The 22036-nt window shown below is 43.3% G+C and overlaps 1 protein-coding gene across 1 annotated transcript; it reads right to left on the bottom strand.

The window, feature by feature from the left end:
• Positions 1-10167: 10167 nt before the first annotated feature.
• Positions 10168-21829, bottom strand: RABL3 (RAB, member of RAS oncogene family like 3). Its single transcript, XM_030471475.1, has 8 exons — positions 21751-21829; positions 21155-21246; positions 19905-20034; positions 16875-16989; positions 15213-15363; positions 14471-14542; positions 13400-13438; positions 10168-10895 (listed from the first exon to the last, which is right to left on the bottom strand). Exons 1-8 carry the CDS (start codon positions 21794-21796, stop codon positions 10830-10832), a joined length of 711 nt encoding a protein of 236 aa, XP_030327335.1. The 5' UTR covers positions 21797-21829; the 3' UTR covers positions 10168-10829.
• Positions 21830-22036: the final 207 nt, after the last annotated feature.

Raw genomic sequence — 22036 nt, 5'->3', positions numbered from 1 at the left:
GGAGTTTTTAACCTGTTTGCTCAGCCCAGTCTGTGTTTAACCAAATGCCAGCCCTACTGCACAGAAACAAGCCCAGGGTCGATTCGAAGATAATAAACAGGGGGAGAGGGGTACAGGGTTCCCCCATAGCTCCTTTTCCTCTTTATATGATAAAAATGGGTTGTAGGTTTTTTTTTTTTTTGGGGGGGGGGGGGAATAACAAGCTGTTTAGGAAGAAAATCCATTTTTTGCAACTGTTTTATAAACTTCTTTCATAAATTATACCTCTCTCCCTGTGTATGACAACCTCCTTAAAGGGTTCTCATACACAACCCTCTAAAGGTCTAACAAATGGCGGTTTTCATTATGTTTCTGAGCCACGTTACACTGGGGAATAGAAAGGATCCCAGCCCCATCCTGGTGGAGATAGTGATATTTGTGAACTACTGTAGCAATATTAAACAGCATTTTGGAGCCCAAAGTAGGGGAGGATTTTGTATTCCTGGGATTGAAGGTAGCGAGGGGGGCTTCTAAATGCTGAAATACTCCTATTTTTCCAGGAAGCTGTTGCTGAGGAAGGAGCAGCAGCATTTACCCACAGAATACTAATGAAAGTAGCTCTGCCTTTCCAGAAGTCGCAGGGGAAAAAAATCAATCGATTTTATTTGATGTTTTCACTTTGAATTCACATCTCTCCCCCTCCCCAAAAAAAAGCAGCAGTATTTTTTCCTGTTTCTGGGACGTGCTTTACTGTAAGTCCTGCTCTAGGAGGCACACACTGAGATTCCAACGTGACCCTGGAGTTAACGTCTCCTCCTCTCCTAGCGCACCCCAGAAGCCTTCCCTGCCCACAGCAGTTAAGAGCTTGCATTGCCCCAGCACAGCCAGCAAGAGCTTGGGCTGTGAGAGGGACAGGTCTTAATGGGTTTGTCTTCTCTAAAAGCTGGCACCTCCTCACACCACCCTGAGCAATGTGTTAGAGCCACCGAGAGCTGCCACCTTTTAAGGTCTGGCAAAATAGGCTGGCTGCTGCAAGGGAGGAGATGGGGTGTATGAGGAGACATTGGTTATGCGGGGGTGAGAAGGAGAGGTAGCTTTCCTTGCATGTCCCCTCTGGATACAGGATCATAAGATAATTCACGTCAGAAAGTACTTCAGAAGGGCACTAGCCCAACTTTCAGTTTAAAGTAGGGTCAGCTCTGAGATCACACCAGGCTGCTCAGGACTGTATCCAGTCTGTTCTTGAAGACTTCCAAGGACGGAGACAGCATAGCCCCACTGGCAGCTTGTTCCACTGCTTGATTGCCCTCAGTCGAAAGGCTTTTCCTTACATAGAGCTTGAACTTCCCTAGTTTCAGCTGATGGCAGTTGTCTCTCACCCTCCTACCAAGCACTGCTGTGAAGAGCCAGACTTCATCTTCTTGGTAACCTCTCCATAGTTATTGGAAGCTGCTGGCTGGTTCCCCCAAAGCCATCTCTTCCCAGGCTGAACAAGCCCAGGCCCTCGCAGGACGCGGGCTCCAGCCCCTGACCAGCATGGTTGGCTACTGCTGAATCTGCTGCAGTTGGTCCTGTTGGATCAGTTTCCTGTGTTGGGAGCCCCCAAACCAGGATCTCCACTTCCCATATAATGCTTGTCTCCCTAGAGCAGCAGCACTAGAGCCCTAGAAGGCCACCGCCACTTCCCCTGCTTCTGCATTTCTTTGTCTGCTTATCTACACTGCTGTTTTGAGCCAGTTCTGTCATCATTTTTGCACACAGTTTTGCTCATAGCAAACACTGAGCAAATGTCAACAAAGCAGGCACAGATACAGCCCTGGAGACATGGTGTGCCAAGGAATTACTCAGAAACGGAGACAGAGAGCTGCAGGTGAAGACTTGGCTGGAAAGTAGCAAGACTTACTTATTGGTGGCACTGGCTGGAGTTGGTATCTCACAACCACCTAGTAAGAGTGCTATGGAGAGATGCCTAAAGCAAGTCCTACCCTTTCCTAAACTCTGCTGGGACTTTCTGCCTGCTTGAGAGCCACCTGGACTCCCTCAGCTTAGGGACAGTTCAGGGGCTGAGCTGGGCTCTTCTGGTTTCATGACGCTAATGGTTTTATTGCACAGTCACCAGGAACAGACTCAGTTAACCTGGCTCTACAATATTGGGTAATGTTTGCTCTGAAACAGATCACAATTTAGCCCCATTGCAATGCGGGTGGGCTGAGGATGAGGATAACTGGGAATTTCCATCAATTATTACAGCAGTATCTGAAAGTCTTGAGGTGTAGACCTGGACTCCCTTGTCTGAGGCTCTAGAAGAATATAGGCTGGGTAATCTCCAAGTTAAAAGTCTTCTTTAGGTGTCCCTTATTTTCCCATTTTCTCTCTCCATACCCTGGCCTCTTCCAGCTTTGCCATAAAAAACTGCACAGGCAGTGAGGGATTCTCCAGCTCAAGGCAGAGGTTGCAAGTATGTTAGCTCACCCTGAGCATCATTTATCACTGCCAAAGAAATAAAGTACCCGGCGCCTGCCACCTACCCTTGAGACTCCTTTCCTACCAGACAAGACTTAAGAGTAAAGAGTTCCTCTCGCTTATTTTCTGACAGTGAAGATTTATAGGTTTGAATCCAGTTTTGCAAACCATAGATGCAAGAAGTTGTGTGTTCTCTAGCTGTGAAGATGTTCAAAACACAACTGGATATGGTCCTGGGCAACCTGCTCCAGCTGACCCAGCTTGGGAATGGGGGTTGGACTAGATGATCTCCAGAGGTCACTTCCAACCTCAGTGGTTCTGTGATTTAGCTTAAACAAGCCCTCTAGTTGGTGGCTGCAGCTCTTAAATATAGATCTTCTGAAATATTAAGTATAGATGTACTTCATTAATATTTTAGCAACTGCCTTTGTTATCGGATAAATATGACTCAGAAACACAATGAATTGTTACCACATAAACATGATTCATAAACACAATGAATTAAGCATGGAAGAATGAGCATTAAAAGTGCTCGGTGTCTTCTCAGCTATCTTTCTGGATTTATGACATCTGTCTAGTGCATGCTGCACATAGCCCTTACTCCAAGAAGATTCCAGCTGAAATACCTAACAAGACCCAAAAGAGATATATAAAAAAGCATAAGACATCAATGCAACTGTATTTGCTACCACATGATGTATATGCCACTGCATGGTACCTGCATACCAGCAGCTTATTATGAACTGTTCTCACAGGCACCATGATGGAGAGGTGCAAGGAGCTCATCTAAGCCACAGGCACAATGAGAGAAAGTACCAAGGGGCTTGCTTGAAAATTTAAGAGCTGGTGTTCAACCTCTCAGTGGTGAATGAAAGATGAGGAGGAGAATGGAAAAAGCCTTTCAAATAGAAGATGAGGCAACTTATATTTGATCCAGTAGACAAAGGGACTCAAACTTCACAGCATGTGCATTAAAAGGCCTTCTGTTTCCTGCTGAATCACTTGCAAGTTCAGGTAGCGAACTTTCACTGGGAGAAGAAGGAAGGAGAGTCGTGGGACAGCAGTCCCTTTGCTTCCCTATGCTCTCCATTAGCATTTTCCTACGCAACGTGTATTTCACGCCACGGGGCAGAGGCAAGGCTGTACTTTCTTCCCTGTCCCTTTCCCTTAATACTTGGTATAGACTTTCCAGAGCAGGGCTGACACCTTCATAAATTTCTACTCAATGCTCAGTGCAGCACTTCCCAGCATGGACTGTAGTGTGCCAGGGCTGCTATGATGTGTACAATCACTGGATCACAGCTCACCATCACTTCTTGTAGTGAGTGGCTGGCCAGTCCCAAAAGTAAAGCTCTTGTGTCCTGTGCACAATGTATGTAAGAAGCAACTGAGACAGATCCTTTCTGACACGGCTGTGGACCCACTGTCACAATGGCTTTTCACAATGATGGACAGCAAAGGACCAACCTCTTCTCCTGCCTATGTTCATACAGCTAGAAAGCATTAATTGACATACATATTTATTAATACATTCATTCACTCCTGTCTCTGTAATCTCAGCTCCCCCAATCTGCATTTCTTCTCTGTTTTTTAACCCTTTACACACTGCCAAATGGGCCAGGAGCTCTCTAGAGCAGCTGTCTGTGTTGATCTGTCAGTGTACTACTAACAGGCCAGGGGATTTAATCTCATAAGATGAGAAAATAAAGCAATAATATTTACACCTTTTTACCACTGCCGACAGCTTTGTGGCAAAAAAAGAAGTCTCTTTTTAACAACATCTACTTTCTTGCAGAGTGGCTCTTATGAAATATGTCTGTGTCATTTTTCTGGGACCATTCAGCAGCAGATGCCAGACAGGTTAATTATTAGCATTTATTTGTGCAGGAAAGATTATAAGAGTTGCCTGCAGCAGAGAGCACATACTCCTTGTCGCCAAAAAGCAGATGCTGCACGAATAGAGGCTGGAGAAGCCATCTGCGCACCTTGCTGCGATGCTTCTGCCTTCAGGCTGGAAGAACCACTCCTAGGAGTGAGGAGAAAATTCAGTCACCTTGTCCTGTTGTGTCCTTCCCCACCCTGATGCAAAAGCTAAAGAGGATGCTAATTTTGGACAACCCCTGAATTTGATCATCTGACCTTTTATTCATCAAGAGTAGGACAGCCCATTAAGCCACAGCAGAACAAGCCTCAGGAAGAGAGGATGGCATCAGACAGCAAGATAAACCCCCTGACTGCAGCCCTAGCCTTCAAAGCTATTTGGCCTCTTTGTCCTTTAATAAATCTTTAACCCAAACCTAGCTGTGGATTTCCACTTTGTAAACGTTAACTTTCGGGTCAAAGGGAACATAGATGTGCATGGGTTAACGACACGCTATTTCACTTCATGTTCCTCCTAGCCAAAAAACGTGACTGAACTTCGACTTGGATTGCCCGCTCAGCCCGGGCTTTCATTTGGTTGATCTAGGCAAGAAAGGGCATATGGTTTTATTTATGGGCTTGTCTTACACTGAACATCTTCTTGAGAGAAGTCCATGGTAGTATGCTGAAAAGGAATTTCCCTGTGCAATTTCAGTAGGTATGGAGCCAGTTTCTGTGCACTGATAACCTCAAGGGGCACAACAAGCTTTATCTCAGTGACAGAATGCCAAAGCAGGAAAAAGAAAATACATTTCTAGCCTTAATGGTATTTGCAGCAGGGGTTGGCTAAGCAGCTGAACTGCCAAAGCTAGATTTCACAGTGTCTTTGGTGCCACAGATAGCTCTGATCACCTAAACCAACTTCCTTACAAACATGCCGGGGGACTTTTCCTCAAAGCTGTGCTGAAGCACGCCTTTCAGAAAGCTGATAAATCCCAAAGGATGACAAATCTGCTTTTTTCCATTAACTGTTTCGGGTGTCATCACTCCCACTGTTAGAGAACTACAGCGAATTTCAAGATCCATTTAGACTCAGGTCCTGAGAATCATGCTTTGGTGCAGATTTGCCTGCACAGCTGGAAAGCCCTTACTCATATACTCACAGTTAGTGATGGAAGACTCTTCTTAACTTCTTCAGAGGGTTCTCATGTACCAGAAAGAAACATATTTTCCCCATTTCCTGATCAGATGTTAGAATAAACCGACAGCAGAAGTTGATAATACTACTACTTTTGGCTACATGTCAGGCCCTCCCTAGGCAGGAGAGCTTTGCCATTGAAGGGACATTTGAAATTAAGGAGGATTGGGACCAATTTTGTTTTCCTTCCCCTTTTCCACCTGACATCTACATGATGTTTTCTCCAAAAGCAGTGTCTCTCTGAGGCCCTAACGCACCGTGCTGCAGCAAAGCACACCCTAAGAAAAGCTCTTCCTCTGAGCACTTTCTGGTAACTTGCCAGCCACTGACAGGTTCATCAATAAGGATAATGGCTTTTCGCCAGAGAAAACTAGCGCACTAAGCCACAGACTTGCTCAGCCCTACAAAGGAATCAAAGTAACCAGCGTCCTCGTAAGGGAAGTGAGACAGGAACATGACTTCTAATGGGAAGAGCTGACGAACAAAAGAAATAGAAGGATTAAACTCCCTTTGCTGAAAAGCAGAAGCAGGTTTTTGATCAGTGAAATCCGTCACCTCCTGATCAACTGTGATAGCCCCGGCTTCACTCTACCTCACCGAAAAATCTAGTGGCTGCAGGCTACGACACAGCAGCTCAGATCTCATTTGTGATAAATGGAGCATATTGCAGCCGCCTCTGCAAATACTATCAATAATGAACATTTCTACGAAGGTTGCACCCAAACCCCAGTTCCTGGGTAGGTTTCACATGCTTAAAGCCAGTGGCAGCTTTGCCGAAGATTGTTGCAAGGAGCAAGAAATCTTGTTGCTACGAGAACAAAAATGTATACTCAAGAATTCAGGTACACATGGGTTTCCTACTTTTCTGCATGGGAATCAAAAGGGGCAGATTTGGGGGATTTTCCATATTTAGAACATATTCTGACAATCCTCTCAGTTGTCAAACCAGTTATAAATCAACCTGAAAGCTCTTCTGAGCCCCTTGTGAAGAGGGGAAGCTCACTGTTCATTTGCTGTACATTTCACCTATGTGCACATGCAAAGTGTAACACATCTCAGATGTACCTGTATGAGCCATCTTCACTGACACATCCGGTACACATATTTCCCAGGCATATATTTCTGCCTGGGAAATAACACAGAGATACTGATTAGCTCCAGTTCAAAAGAACTGGGTAAAAGTGCTTTGATGCGAAATGTGTGTGCCTGTGACAGACACCAGAGAGACAGACAGGAGAAGAACTGTAGGAAAAGAGAGAGATGCAGAGAGAGGCAAAGAGAGAGACAGAGAGAGAAATCAACTGATAACAGCAAGAGAGACAAGGGGTGGCAGAAAGAAACAAAGAGAAAAAGAGAAGAAAGGGGGAAGCAGAGGATGGAGCAGGGCGTACAAAGAGAGGGGTCTCAGGTGACACAGAGGGGTCAGACAGGTGGGACATGGGAAGTGGGGAAAGAAAAAGGGATAGAATCTTGGAGAAAGGGAGCTGGAGGAACAGGGAATGAGGGTATGGGTGGACAGAGGCAAGACAAGGGTCATGAGAGGCAGGAGGCCACAGAGAAAATAAACTGCAACACATAGGAGGAGGAGTGAAGTGTGACACATCGAAGTTGTCTGGTGGCACAGCCCAGGCATGGAGGTGAACCTTTTTTGGGCAGCTGAAACAGGTGAGGTGCAAACAGCAATCCAGCTGACTCTGGCTGCTCACGTCCTCCTGGGTCTGACAAGAAGCTAGCACTTCCTTTCAAAATACATGTAACGCCAAGAACATACACAACTCCATTACACATCACCTTGTCCTAAAAGAAAAATTATACCCAATTGTGGTTACTTGATGAGATCTAAACAAATAAAGAACTTAACCTGGACTGGAGACCTGTCTGTATTAAAATAGCAAAGACGTTGGATTCATGACACTACATTCACACGGGTGTAAGACAACCGCTAGGCTCAAGCCTGTGAGCCGAAAACCAAAAAGGGTTTGGCTGGACAATGAATGTTTGCAAGATCAACACAGCTTTTGGGTTTTTTTTAAGATCAGGCATTTTAAAACTGATCTTTAGACATTTTAAGAGAGAAGTAAAGCAGAAGCATGGAAGGGATGAGGCAGTGAGGAAGGGTAAAGGCGATAAAAACAGGGATGGTCACTCCACATCACATGCTGGACCCTAACATTTAATATACACCACAGCAGATGCGAGATATTCTTGCTTTGTACACAACAACGATACAGGTACAACCAAGTTATGGTGCTAAACTGGTGGCACTTGTGTATGGAGCCACCACCTCTGATTAAAACTGAGAGAAAGATGCTCCTAATCCCACACTACACCTACTCAGCAGGCGAATGGTGCCTGCAACAACTTCTGCCATTCCCATGCTTGGTCTAATTTGTAATGATCAGTCCATTCTGCCTCTGCATTACATTCGGGAAAATAGAACCACGCCAAACAAAAATGTGAGCTATTTCAAGAAAGCTGCAATGTGTGTCAGTCACATAAATATAAACCCCACAAAGCAGGGATAATGCAATTATCCAAACCCCAAGCATGGAAAGCCCATGCAACTTCAGGATCACATTTAAACATAATTTGAATATGCTAATATCCTTAACTTGGCCCTCGTGAAATATCAGAAGTGGGTAAAAACACATGAAAAACCCCACACAGGTGTTGTACAAAGCAATCTGCTCTCATCTGGGACCACAAATGCTGAAACACTGCAATCGTGTTGTGATGGGTCTGCACTCATTTTTCAGGACTATTGATGGAGACAGCACAGAAATTTAACCTTTACCCTTTAGAATGATAACAAAAAGACAGCTGGGTAAAGGATTTCAGTGCATCAATACTATTTAAGTTAAATGATCTGTTTATGGCAGGGCCAAGTTAAGGGTGGTGATATCAGAATAAAGACTGTGACAGCACAAACAGCTTCCAACAACTCCAGTTCTCACTTTCTTCAAGTTAAACATCCAGACTAAAATAAACAAGGGTGAACCCTTTAATTCCTAATGTACTGAAACCACTGCAATGTGATAAACAGACACATCAGAACCATGCCTCCAGGGAAGCCTCCTTCATTTTGCAGATAGGACAGCGAGACTGACCATGAAGTAAGTCACTTGTCAGACCACACAGGTCAGTTCAAGAGTGGATGAAGACACCCTATGAGGAGTTTTATGGCTCACAACTGGATAAGCGAGCCCAAGCGTGCTTAGCTGAGTCTAGAACAGAAGCCACAGCCTCAAGCACACTTCTCTCTCAATCTGCTAAACCTCCTACCACCCACGTGCTCTACTTTTCCTCAGTACTATTCCTTCTATCTCCTCTGGCTCCTACCACAACAGTATCTCTAATCTGCTCCTGAATCCTGATTGTCATTACCTTCAGCCCCACCGATGCACAGGACTTGTGCATTCTCTCTTCTTCCTGGAGCATGAATTGACCTTCACAAGATTTCTCATACAAAGACTTTGTTTCTTCTTTTTGGAGCCTGAGGATTGAAACACACAAATACATGTAAGCTGCAAGTAGGGCGTAGGCCACCCTACATCGTGCTGAACAATGTTCCTTTTGTGATTAACTGAAGAGGGCTACTTTGGAAAGACCTGTGCAATCGTTCCTTCATGTAGCATCTTAAACTAAATAGCCCCCCTTACTCCACAACACTTCCCATTCTCCTAAAGAAGCCACAGGGTGAAGGAAGAAATAGCCCTAAGGCAGTAGGAAGTCTGGTTACCTTGAGAAAATAAATCCAGCTAAGAGCAGAGACATTGGTGCTGTCACAAGCTGCACAGCTCAGACATGGGTTATCTGCTAGGAATATTTTGGTACCTTATTTTTCCCTGGTTGTAAACTAAATATAAACTAGTAACACATTTCATAGAGGCACCTAAAAACTTACTGCACTCATGTTTGCAAATACTCCAAGGCCTTTCTGGAAATGGCCTAAGGAGAAGCAAAGTATCCATATTTTAGTAAGTTTGACTGGTGCACCTAGCTGTCATTTTTGTTCCTGATTAGTGGCAACGGGCAGTTTGCCATTTATTTCTAAGCAGCTGCTAGAGAAGAGCTGCAGGCGGATGTAATCTGGAAACTGCACAACTCTGCTCGCTGTCAATTTCACACCTACTTTCTTCAATTCCCATTTATTATTAATCTGTATTTATAGCTAACTCCAGTTCTTAGTTAGCCTTTGCCAGAGGCTTAACCATTAGAGGTGACTGTGAGGAAGGAGGGGAAAGAAGAAACTGCCATAAATCAGGCTTTTACCACTCCATATAATTCTGGGGAGGTGAGAAATCACGCAAAGCTTGGGCTATTTAGGAAGACAACACCCTGCACAGCAGATCAGACCAGGACAAGTTTCCTTTATCCTTAGTACTAAATATGAAAAGGAAACATCCCTGTCATAGAACCTTCCTTCTAACCATTTTCAGTTCCTGCTTTTTACAGGACTTGATACCCCTTTTAAATTTCCATCCATTCTAATTCAGAGGGTGTTCTTACATTTCATGTTTTCTGAATCTGCTAAGCCCTCAGGCTCAGTAAGTCCATTTGTTCCAAATAAGCATTGTATAAAACCATTGTTTTTCCACCAGATTTCAATGCACTGTCTTTTAATTGAAGACCACACTCAATTATGGAAAGATGAACAGAAGTACTTGATTCACTTAATCCTCTCCAAAGTAAACAATTTGAATTTAAGCAGCAGAATTAATACCACTTGTTTTTTACTCAGGATTTTTTTTTTTTTAAGGCTTAAAATCTTTTTTCATCTCTTGCCTATTTATCCCTTTTGAATAGGGCTGAACAGTATGTTCCAGGTGAAACACCACTATTCATTTAGTGAAGGCATTCTACTATTTTCCAGACCGTTCCTTACCCATCCTTACATTATACTTCCTTGTTTGTTCACTTTACTGTAAATAAGAAGTCCACTCAGTGTCATGTCTCCTTCAGAGAATGTATGATGTATGTAATTCATTGCAAAGACTGTCCATAAGTTTTCCAAGATGGAGACAAAGATGTCACATACATGTGCTGTGTATGATAAAGCTTCCCACAGCAGTGTGAGAGGCATTCAATTTATTGCACACTTTCCCCAAATGTTCCCATATATCCAGAAGGCCTGCAATCCTAAGAAACACTCTAGGCTTCAGATTAGAAATTTTTAGGAATTCTTCCCCAAGTCTTTTCCAGCAAAAGTAGCTTCAACAGTCTGTATCATTCTACTCTGCTTGACGTAAGCATTATTGTCTTTAAGCATCCAGTCGGAATAGGAATGTCGTTAGGAACTCTGAGAGGTCATCTTCCACTTCTTAGGTGTTCAATCATAATGAAGGCTCTTCAGTGTTCCTCCTCCAAACCTCTTCCTTTCAGAGAAGCCAGGAATCTAGAGACAAGAAAGACAAGTCATTCTGTCAGCATCAGCCTGAGCTCCCTCTAGCCCACATCTGAGTGCCTGTTACCAAGCCAACTGTAACAATGCCTTCCTCTTCCACACTGTCTCCAGAATCAGGACTAAAATGCTTCAGCTCACTGCTGGAGGAGCACCATTAATTAAACAAGCTCCAAAACTTGAATATGGCTCATTTTTTCTGTGGCTTTTTGGCAAGGGCTACAATGAAAGCCATAATTTCTTGGGCAAATCCTAAACGAGCTAATTACAGATTTCAAAGTCCATAGTTTCCCCCTGCAGATTTAAATGCAAACAAGAATTTCTCCTTTGTTAATTTTTACAATTATAAAATAGTATTCCCAAGTCCTATTGAAGAGTCACTGAGACTTTATGCCTTCTAACCTGAGACAGCAGCACTTCACTGGTAGTTCAAAGTACAGTTTTACCAATTGCTGAAAGCTTTAAAAAACCCATTGTAATAGAAATGGCTACAATGATGCAAAGGGTTAGCACTCTTGCTTTTGCAGCCAAACTGGAGATACTGCTTACACCATATCAATGAGTGCTTACAAAGAAGATTGCCTTCAAACCATCAGAAGCTTCTCTAGCTTAATGGTATTTCAAACAGATTTGCAATGCAGTGCACCCATGAATTCCCCCAAAAGAAAGAGATGCACTGCTTTCTAATACTGTGTAAGATAGGTTTGTCTATTGGCATCATAAAACTATCTGATTACAGTCTGGGGTAACTTTTAGATAGCTGACTTCAAACAGAAACAGCAGACCCAGTAACCTCCCAAGACAATTCTACACTTTTATAAGAAATACAGTCTATTAAAATGGAAGGTGTCAACCAAGCACTACACATCACACCAGGAGAACGTGGTATTTATGGATGATATGGGGTGAACGCCTAACTTAGAATACAAAGTAGATGATTGCTTAAGTTACTCTCTTCATGGGTAAACTGAGCAAGCTAGTGCTTACCCAAAATAGAAATCCACTTAAAACTCCCCCAACTTAAATTTAGTTGGGGTTTTCAGGCCCAAAACGCAAACAGATATGCAAGGTATTCATTCAGGAATGCAACCACAACTAAAACGTAGCAGGATACCAGAGGTGAAACGTGATCTGCTTTAGCATTTTTGATATCAAATCAGTAATTAGGAGTAACCATTATTTATTTATCAGAGATCTGATCAAAGTCAGAGCTACAATTTGAAACTTCTCATTCTTTTAATCCTGAAGAAGTCTATAGTAGAAATACCTCAAAACACGAGTGATCAAAGTGACCTACTGTAGAAAACTCACAGACACATTCATAACCTCTACATTAAGTAGATAATTTAAAACATAAACATCAAGAGGTTCTATTGAAATCTCTGGTTCCAATTTGGATTTTGTCTCTTTAAATAGAATTGTCCACTACTTAAGATTTGTTTTAAGCTTTTGAGCTGTTGTCAGTGAGGCAGATGAAAGTAGTCATGAGCAGGCTGTAATCTCTGACACAGGAATATAAAGTTAATCCCTGGCTAGCCACTAAAAATGATCAAATAAGAAAAATCTTACATCACGCATCAAGGACAACCAGCACACAAGCAGATTTCTAGCATTAAGCTATTATCCCCATGGAAGAGAGACTTCCCTTCATAAGAATGTGGGGAGGAGGGAAGAGAGGAGGAAAAAGGCATCATGCAGAACCGAAGGAGGAAAAAGCCAATTTGTTTTTAAAAGGCATAAAAAGCCCACTTCAAAGAAAGTAAGCATTTTGTAATTTGTGACTATTTTTTCCCCCACTCTCCCTCAGGGGCTTTCAGCACAGCTACATCTAACCATGCATTTGACTGTATTTCAGTGGTGCTATTCACAGTAATTTGCAAGCACCTCACAGATACAGTAAGTGGAATCTCGCTACACCCCGCAGGGTAGGCTGCACATGGGAAGGTGGGGGGCTAAAAAAGTTGAAGTGGCCTGCCCAAACCAGAAGAGTCCTTTTGCTAGTTCTTCACCAGCTGTACTGAAACCAGTTAATTCAGCCATTTAGGGATTAACTACAAGGTGGTATCATATTGCCATTTTCCTTGTGGCTCCACTGGTTCTGTGAAAATTACCCCTACAAAACACATAAAATGCTAGTTCCAGCTGTGCAAAAAAGCCTTTTCATTGACTTTCAGGACAGCATCTCTGGCCTAAACCTGCAACCAAGCAGCCTGAAATTAAGAGATCTGAAAGAAAGCATATTTGCCTATTTTACCTTACTCTTCCAACTTCTCCTGTTAGCATACTCAATTATTTCACTGCCAATCACATTACAGACAAGTACTTCAGCTGACAAAAGTCTGCCATTATGCTGTCTATCTAAACCAGCTGTGCTCCCACAGATTTAAAAACTCAATTACCAGCACAGGTTATCATTTAAGCCATATTTTAAAAGGACTCTGTCAACAGTTCTCATGACACAGGGAAAACAAAACAAAAAAGGAGGAAAAAGGACAAACCTGATTGCCATCTCTTAAGAAGTATCTCTTCTCTATGACCTGGGAAAAACAGAGAATGACCTTAGCTGGCACAGCATATGCATAACCTCAGATTCCAATCAACACTTCACACGTGAGCACTGGAACTCACAGCTAACTGGGATAAGGTCTGAACCCACATCACCTGCTACAGGCCTATTGTTTTAAGTGCAGTGCTCTGTTACCCACAGAAGGAGTTGCCACCTCCAGCCATTCTTAGTAAAGCTGTGTTATTCTCAACCCAGACACATCTAATTTAGTTAGACCACTTAGTAACGGGGATCATGGTTTGCATGCCTCCTTACTATATCAGACTCAGTTATTCCAATCCCCTTCTGCATTTGCAGCAGTTTTGAGCACTAGAAAAAGCTCATTCTGTGCATATATAACAACTGTAGGAGTTCTGAGTAGCCCCTGTGCATAGGTGATGCTTGAGAAGAGGTAGAATGATGCACTGAAGGATACCCATGGAGGCAGTACCATCAATCTAAGGACCAAAAAGTGATTTGTATCACTGTACAATCTACACTCCCCTCCAAAGAAAATTCAAGCCAAATTTCCTCTAAAGCATGACTCGTTACATGGATGAAGTGATCTGCTCCACTATGGTATCTTTGTTGAGGGGATGCTTAAACCAAAGCCTTCCTTCTATCACTTTCACTGTAGGCCTTGATGCTCTCTTTTGCAGGAAGGGAGAGTAATACGCTTTAACCAGGATTAACAGGGCTAACCATAGTCTTGTAACTGCCCACATTACTACCTCAGCACACTGCAAACCCTCTGGCTTGCCAAAGGACTCCAAAAACTTATGCAGAGTGCCTTTGCACATTTGTGAGTTATTTTTCATTGCCCTACGCAGATCAAGAATCAAATCTTCAAGATATTTTCTGGAGGTTTCTTAATGCAGACCAGTCTTTGGCCTCCTCATGCCTGGCTTGAACCAACTCAAAAAGTGGAACATGAAAGGAGCAGCTAACTGTTGTTGCATTTTGACATCACATACAGCGTTCGATACATAGAACAATAAAGCATAATTTAATTGACTTGACTTACCTTATCAAAAAACCTGCTTAGTTTGACAGCATTGGATGAACCTGCAGCCAGGTAACGAGGATTGGTGCAATCCTAGAACACACAGAAGACAACAAACCAAGCACAAAGAAATCAATGCGAGGAAGCCCTACACATGGAAATCAACATCCCCTTTCTCCTGATAAGGGCATATGGAGTCAGCCAGAGAAAACAGAGTGTATCTGCTCATTTCTGCTCCAGAACCATTTGAGAGAAAAGGCCAACTTCTGTTCTCTGAGTCAACCAGAGAATTCTAAGCACCCCCCTATACGCTCCACATCTTCCTTCTGCCATTAGCTATACGGTCAGCTAATCATTTGTACAGGCTACAAGTGAGATGGTGTGTGCTTGTGTACAAGCATTCACACAGCATGTGTATTTTTATACGCATATATATACATCTTATATATACATGTATATAAAAATAAAATGATCTTGATGTTTCATTCACAGACAGTCTGCGTCAGAACTAAGAACAGGGAAGAGAAAACAACTCCCAGTCATCAATTCTAAGCTTTGGTGACCTTATCTAACACCCCCTATACCTCTAGTGAAACAAAGATGATCATTTCACCAAGCAAGGGGGACAGTCTATCAAACCGTGCATGACTCCAGCATCACTGAGAAAATCTCCAAAAGCACAACTTTTGTCACAACATCTTTACTTCCTAAAAATCAGACACCTGTATAAAAGAAAAACAAGCCTGGTGACAAGGATACTAACCAAATTAATCTCTTCAGCGTTGAAATCCTCAGCCAAGAAAGCTGTTCTGGTCAAAACTTCATTCCGCTTAGTTTCTGGGATCTGATCCAGCTTAGTTCCTATTACCAGCAGTGGAATCTGGTTATCAGCAAACTGTTCACGGTCATAGTCCCTGATGAGGGAAACATACACTCCTGAATGAAGCGATGGTCACATAAGTGGGCACAGGGGCACATTCAGCTCCTCTGCCCTTTCAAATAATGGTCACTTCTTTATTATGGGTCATTATTCATCTAAGTGAGAATGTGCTGTATCTGTAAATTAAGGAAGAGCTTCTGCATCAGGTCACTACAGAGGAATTGAAAGGAAAGAGAAAAGAAACCACGAGCTGGATTTCTTCTCAGCATAGACGAACTGCAGAAGAAGTGCTAACACAAGCAGGAAAGAAACAGGAATTCCAGTATTGTACCAGGCGTACGCAGCCCTCAGAGACAGATCAGGGAGCTGGCACCTCTGAACATCTAAAGTTCCTACACACATACACACACTTATTAAAGAGGAACAATGAACTAAGAATGTGAAATACATTGCAGCTGTGAAACACCACCCCTTTTTCAGGTTAGATCAAAGAGGGCTGCGATAGCAATTGTGTGGTGTCAAGTAACTAATTCTACATTCAAGTAAAGGTGGCCACCAAAAGCTGAATTCCTACAAGCTTTGATTCAGATATACATAATGATCAAAGACAGCCTTTATAAAATAAGTAATTTTGTAATTAATTGTCTTCACGAATCCAAGCTCCAATCCTTCTCCTCAGCTAGGACCATCGCTTGTCTTTCACTTTTACATAAACCAAGCTTGCCAGAAAGTCATTTTACAACCAACTTGTGCTAACGGCTGAGCATCTGTCCCTGACAGAAGTTCAGCTGTTGAGAATTAAAACAATAGAGAAGAACCTGCATGTGGAAAAACTGGAGAAATTTGCAGGTTTTGTAATGCAAATCCTCTTTTCCCTTTCCCATGTTTCTACCTGTGTACCAGCACAGGCAGATAAGCAACACATATTCTTCCCACAGAAAGCTACCCCTTACTATTGCCTCCCTGCTCACATGTGAAGTTTATCAATGACCTTAAAACCTCCCTGACTGCATGTATAACAGGAGCATGGAGGTACACGGGGAAATGCTTGATAAGAATTTTAAAAGTAAACATGCTGTTTAAGCAGTTTCCTAAGCAAATTTTTAGCCATACTCCTGAAACAATTCCCTCATCACCCAAAGCAAAAAAATAAGTGAAGTTCCTCAGTCTTGGTGCATGGAGGGAAAGCCTTCTGGAACAGAGACATGCCATCCCATCACACTTCCTGCTCTGCATGTCTCAGTATAGACACACATCTTCAGGTATCAGGGGCTGTACCCACTCTCAGAGAGGCCTCAGACAAATGAAGGATGCATAAAAACATCTTTTCCCTACCAGCAGAATGGTCTGATGAGTAATGTAAAAAAACCCAAACCAAACCAAACCTCAGTGATTTCCCTTGATATCCCCCTTTTTATTCTTTCTTTTTTAAAAGTCTAACCGCATCCAATTTCATGTGGACTCCAAGCAGCCTTAGAGATGAACAAAGACTTCCATAACAACTTGGAATGATGTCTTAACCCTGCACATACGTTTTTCACTCACCCATTTGTCACAAGAACTCCTGTTGGCGCGACATCTCTGTTGAGTGCTTCCAAAGACCAGCGGTACAAATTCTGCGATGATTTCTTATTGGTTAAGTCATGCACTAAAATTATCCCTAAAATGAAAGAGAAGGCAGCAAGATGGATTTAATGATACACATTTTTCCCTTATCTTACCAAAATGACATCTGCAGGTTCCCAGCTATCTGAGAATGAAGAAAGGGATATATAACCGGTTCAGTTACGGTGAATGAGTAAAGCTGAAAATATCAGGATGCAACATGTTTTTAAAGCTGCTTATCAGGAATTTGGGAAGAGCTAAGAGAAAAATCTCATGAAAGGAGGAAATCAACAGACACCTCAAAGTTTAATCCACAAGAAGCCTGTGGGTATTCCCTCATCCTGCTCTGTCTAGTCCTAATGATACTGAAACTCTGTATTACTGCAGCAGAGAATTCAGCCTTTCTCTGGTTTACCTAACTGGTAAGCACAACTATCTTCTTATTACACCATCCAAGAAGTCTAAAGGCTGTTTCTTTGTTTCAAAGAGTTTAGAGAGCACTGTTACGTTCCTGCATTTCCAAGAACTAATGCTACATACTTGGGAAGGTATCTAAAGGTTACCAGTCTCTGATAAACTTTCACTGTCCCCCGAATGGCTGGTAGAAACATGAATTAGTAAGATTTCATGTTTTTAAGACGAAGCTTCTAGCATTTTGCATTACTGTGATCCTTCAAAATGTAAATTCTGAGAGAGAGCCAGCCAAACTTCCTAGCTGTGCTATTTACAGACACCCACTTCTGATAACCACAGTTCTTAACTCAATTACCAACTCCTGCTAGTAAATTTCTTCTATTTATTCACACTTTCTATGACCTGTAGAGTGTTCCCATTTCTTCTAGACTTCAAACTAACAATTCAAGATAAAAATGGAATTATACCCCTTATCTTCATCAGGATGTGTTCTCAACACACTTCACAGCCTACGGGTGGAGAAAAAGCCTTAATTTTTGTCTTCCACCTGAACTCCCAAAGGTACCACCCACTGTACACACTGTGAAAAAACCACAGTTCCACAAACATTTTCCACTACCCCACACCACTGTGCACAGACTGTCCTATGAGAGTTCCCCGCACATCACCACACAGCCCTATTTCAAAGCATTTATCTCAGTAACAGTGTGAAAAGGCAACTCAACTGTGTGTCCACTCCCAGCACAGGGAGAAAAAGTGAGATACAAGCTAACTTGGCACACAGCAACAAATTCAGAGGCACTGCTGCATAACCTGTGAGAAACACTCCCCGCTTCCACTCTTCCTCAGTTATGTTTTGGATTGGTTGGTTCCCTTATCTGCTTCACTGAAAACCAAACCAGGTGCGCCAGCAGAAAAAAAACCTGTGTCAACATCAAAAAAGAGCAGGCAGGACCAATGACTGCTCAAGGAAATGTTCCTCCCCCACTAAGGTCTGCAATCCACAGCCTTACTGCCTAGTCACTGTCCTAGACTATCACAGTCCACACACCAGCTGCAGGGTCACCAAAGCAGAAGACCTGCAGTCAAACCAAAAGCAAACTGCACCTAACCTTGTCTACAACCAGGTCTCCTTGACAGCCTGCACAGATGCTGCCACAACCAAACATCAGCTGCTTTTTGATCTCCTGTTTTCAGATCACTGCAAGGCCAGAAAGCACAAGCAGTCAGGCAGAAGGAACACATTCATCTTCTCTTCTTAAATCAGGTCAAACAGAGGCAATTTGTGAGACAAGCTCTAATGAGGAAATTAATCTAATGAAAGAAACCAGAGCCAAGACAAACTACCAAAGTCAACAGTTTTCATATGTGAGCTGCCTAATAATAACTTTGGGGCAGTGGAGATAAATAACCCTATTTTAATAACGTCATCAATCATAATTCAGACATATAAGTTCAGGATTTCATCTCCTAATGGGCTGCTGTAGGGTATTTCCAAGTCTGACCCACACTCACAGGCATAGTGTAGATTTGGTGTCAAAAAGAAATCCCTTTTTTCCCATATACCAAAGAGGCTTGCTTTGAGAGCACAACTCAACTCAGACCTCACTTACAGAGGTCCATTTAACAATATAAGCAAGAGGTACCTACACACAGTTTTCCTCCTGGGAAAGGAGGAAGAAATAACTAGTTAAAGAATCACAGAGCAAAAATATTTATTGTATGGTTTAACGTATCACTGAAAGGCCCTCAAATGGTTGGGAACAAGAAAAGAGAATCCAACAGAACATCTGAGACAGGTTTTCAGAAGCAGTTTTTAATCTTGTATACATCTATTTGTAGTGAACATTCCTGGGATGCCAAAAAGTAACAACTGAAATACTGCTTTGTTACATTTATAATCTCTCACTTGCTCTTACTGGTGGTTCTGATGAGCTACTCGGTCTTTAAGTCAGTATCTCAACAGAAGACCTAAAATACTACTTTCTATATAGAGCAACTTGCAAGATTCAATTCTTAAAAACACTTTGTCAAATTAAATGAACAGAGGCAAGATGGTTATTAGCATAGTGCAATTTTATGGGACAACAGTTCACATTTGCCAGGGTAAGATATAACCATTGAAATTCATACAAATTCAAATAATTATTTCCCTGAGGCAGGTTTGGGAACTGAACAGACAAGAAAATATACATCATATTTCTGCATGTCTATCAGGCCTGGAAACGTGAAGAGAACCTTTATGTCTGCAAATGTAGCTGCCAGGGACACCACTGTAACTTCAAAAAGACCCTGCTGCACCAGCTGCACAAGACTGAAGCTAAAAGCTGATGCAGCTCACCTGCACAGGTCTGCCTAAACCAGCTTTCCAGGTCAAAACTGAATCCATCCAATTCTCCCTACAAATAGTATCTTTTTTTTAATTTTCCTGTATAAATGCACTGGAATCAGAGAAGAGAAGATCTCAGCCAGACTTAAAGGAATCCTGCCCCAGAACCAAGAGACAGCTCATAACAGAAACAGTGCTACCACCAGATTTACAGCAAGCAAACTTACCATTCAGCAAGTTATAAAACACTGCTCGTGTGCTTTTCACACTAGTGGCACTACCCACTGAACCTCCAACGTCCCACAGCTCAATGTAGTAGGTCTTCTCTTCTGGAGTCCCCTCTTTGTAGTCATGGATCTGATGAAAAATTCACATCACACATAACCACAGCAGCAGCTCACAGGAGTTCATCCACAAAACACACACATATTCAGCTGGAAGGATTATTGTACTTGGATAGAAAGGTGTAAATTCTCATGTTGACACCATTTCAAATCTCTCAAATGGAAAAGGGATGGGATGAGTCGAGCAGTGGCCACTGGATACTACAGCTCCTGTATGAGATGGAGCTTTGTGAATCTGCAGGGAGTACCCTTTCCACCTCAGTATTAACAAACCTCATGCCTCCTGATGTGCTTAGAAATAGCACATTGCCAAAGCAGATGAAAAAGGCCATGACTTTATACATGGTGGTACTGTAAGAATATTAACATAGGGGCCTACACTGGATTCCAACTGACTGTTCTTCTTCCTCCCCAAATTCTCACTGACACCTCAACAGAGTTAACCAATCAACAATTTTTGCCCCTGGATCTGATGGGTAGTTCTGTTGCACAGTCAAACAGGGTCACCACGTTTCTTTTCCCCAAACTTTGGAAATATATTCCTAACCTACGGCAACACATTTCAAGGAGAACGTAGCAAAGAGCGATGAAGAAAAAAAGCATTTATTACTGTCCCATGAGGATTTTAAGTTGGGCCAAAACTTGCTAGATTAATATCCTCATTCCTCTGACAGTAGGTTCTGCAATGAGCACACAGGAGGACAAGCAATGCTATGGTCAAAGCCAGAACCCTCAAATTAAACAAGCAAACTGTTTTTCCCCCGGTGTGTTTGGCTGACAGTTTAGCTGTGCATTGACTGTTTCTCAAGGAAGCGTGGTTTCAATTCTACGCCTTCTGACTTAGCTGTCTGCTCCATGACTTGTAACATGCCAGGGACCACAGCAGTCAGGAGAGGTGCTATGAATGACAAATGTCCTGCCTGATTTCAACAACCTTGGAAGGAGGAAACTTGCCCACCCGAGTGCTTGGCTCATGTTTACTGCTATTTGCTTCAAAAGATTAAATCCTCAGCAGAACAGAACATCAAAACACACCTTTTTCTGGGGCAGTAAGTAACGAAAAGGGAAAAAACTCAAGGCCCTTCCCTTACACTTCAAGGTAGGGCTACCCAGAACTCAGGCACATCACCTACTCGAACATCCACCGAGCAGCCCACCGTCCAGGACGGGTTTCCCAGCACTTGGTTTTGACATAAGAGGTGAACAAGCGAAGACTTTCCGACACCTGCAAGTGCACACAGAGAACAAGTCCTGGGAGATCACACAAAGCCAGCGAAAAAGCCTAAAACCGGGAGCCCAGAATCACAGAATCATTTAGGTTGGAAAAGACCTTTAAGCTCATCGAGTCCAACCTTCACTCCAGCACTGCCAAGGCCACCACTAACCCATGGCACTGAGGGCCTCGTCTACACGGTGTGTGAACACTTGCAGGGACGGTGACTCCAGCACTGCCCTGGGCAGCCTGTTCCAATGCCTGAGCACCCTCTGGGGAAGGAATCGTTCCCGATACCCAGCCTAAACCCGGTTTAGGAGCTCTAACTGAAGCAGCCGCTAACAGCCAACAGCCAGGGCAGGGAAGGAAGGGGTCCCCCCGCAGCACACACCGAGGGCTGCCGCCGGCCGCTCTCCAGCCAGGCGGCGGCCGGGCGGGGCCAGGCGGGCGAGGGCTCCGCGGTGCGGGTGGCAGGGGCCGGCCCGGCCCTCCCCGTGCGCGGGCAGCGACACTCACCGGAGTCGCCCAACACCAGCACCTTGACCCTGTCCAAGGCCGCCATCTTACCCCCGGCTAGCAACAACCCCTGCCCGCACCGCCCTCTCGGGGCTCCGCCAATCACCGAGCACGTTCCTGCCGCTTCCCTCAGCCTATTAGCTGCCTACTCCAACCTTTCCCTTCTGATTGGTTTAACTAGTGTGACGGGCGGAAAGCGCTGAGGCTTTGCGAGGATCCGATTGGTTCGTTCTGCTGCTTTTGCATGGGTGCTGTGAGCGCGTCGCGCCGGTGACGCGGGATAGCG

The sequence above is a fragment of the Strigops habroptila genome, chromosome 2, assembly GCF_004027225.2.
Source record: "Strigops habroptila isolate Jane chromosome 2, bStrHab1.2.pri, whole genome shotgun sequence".
NCBI lineage: Eukaryota > Metazoa > Chordata > Aves > Psittaciformes > Psittacidae > Strigops > Strigops habroptila.
This window is presented reverse-complemented; position numbering and strand designations above follow the sequence as displayed.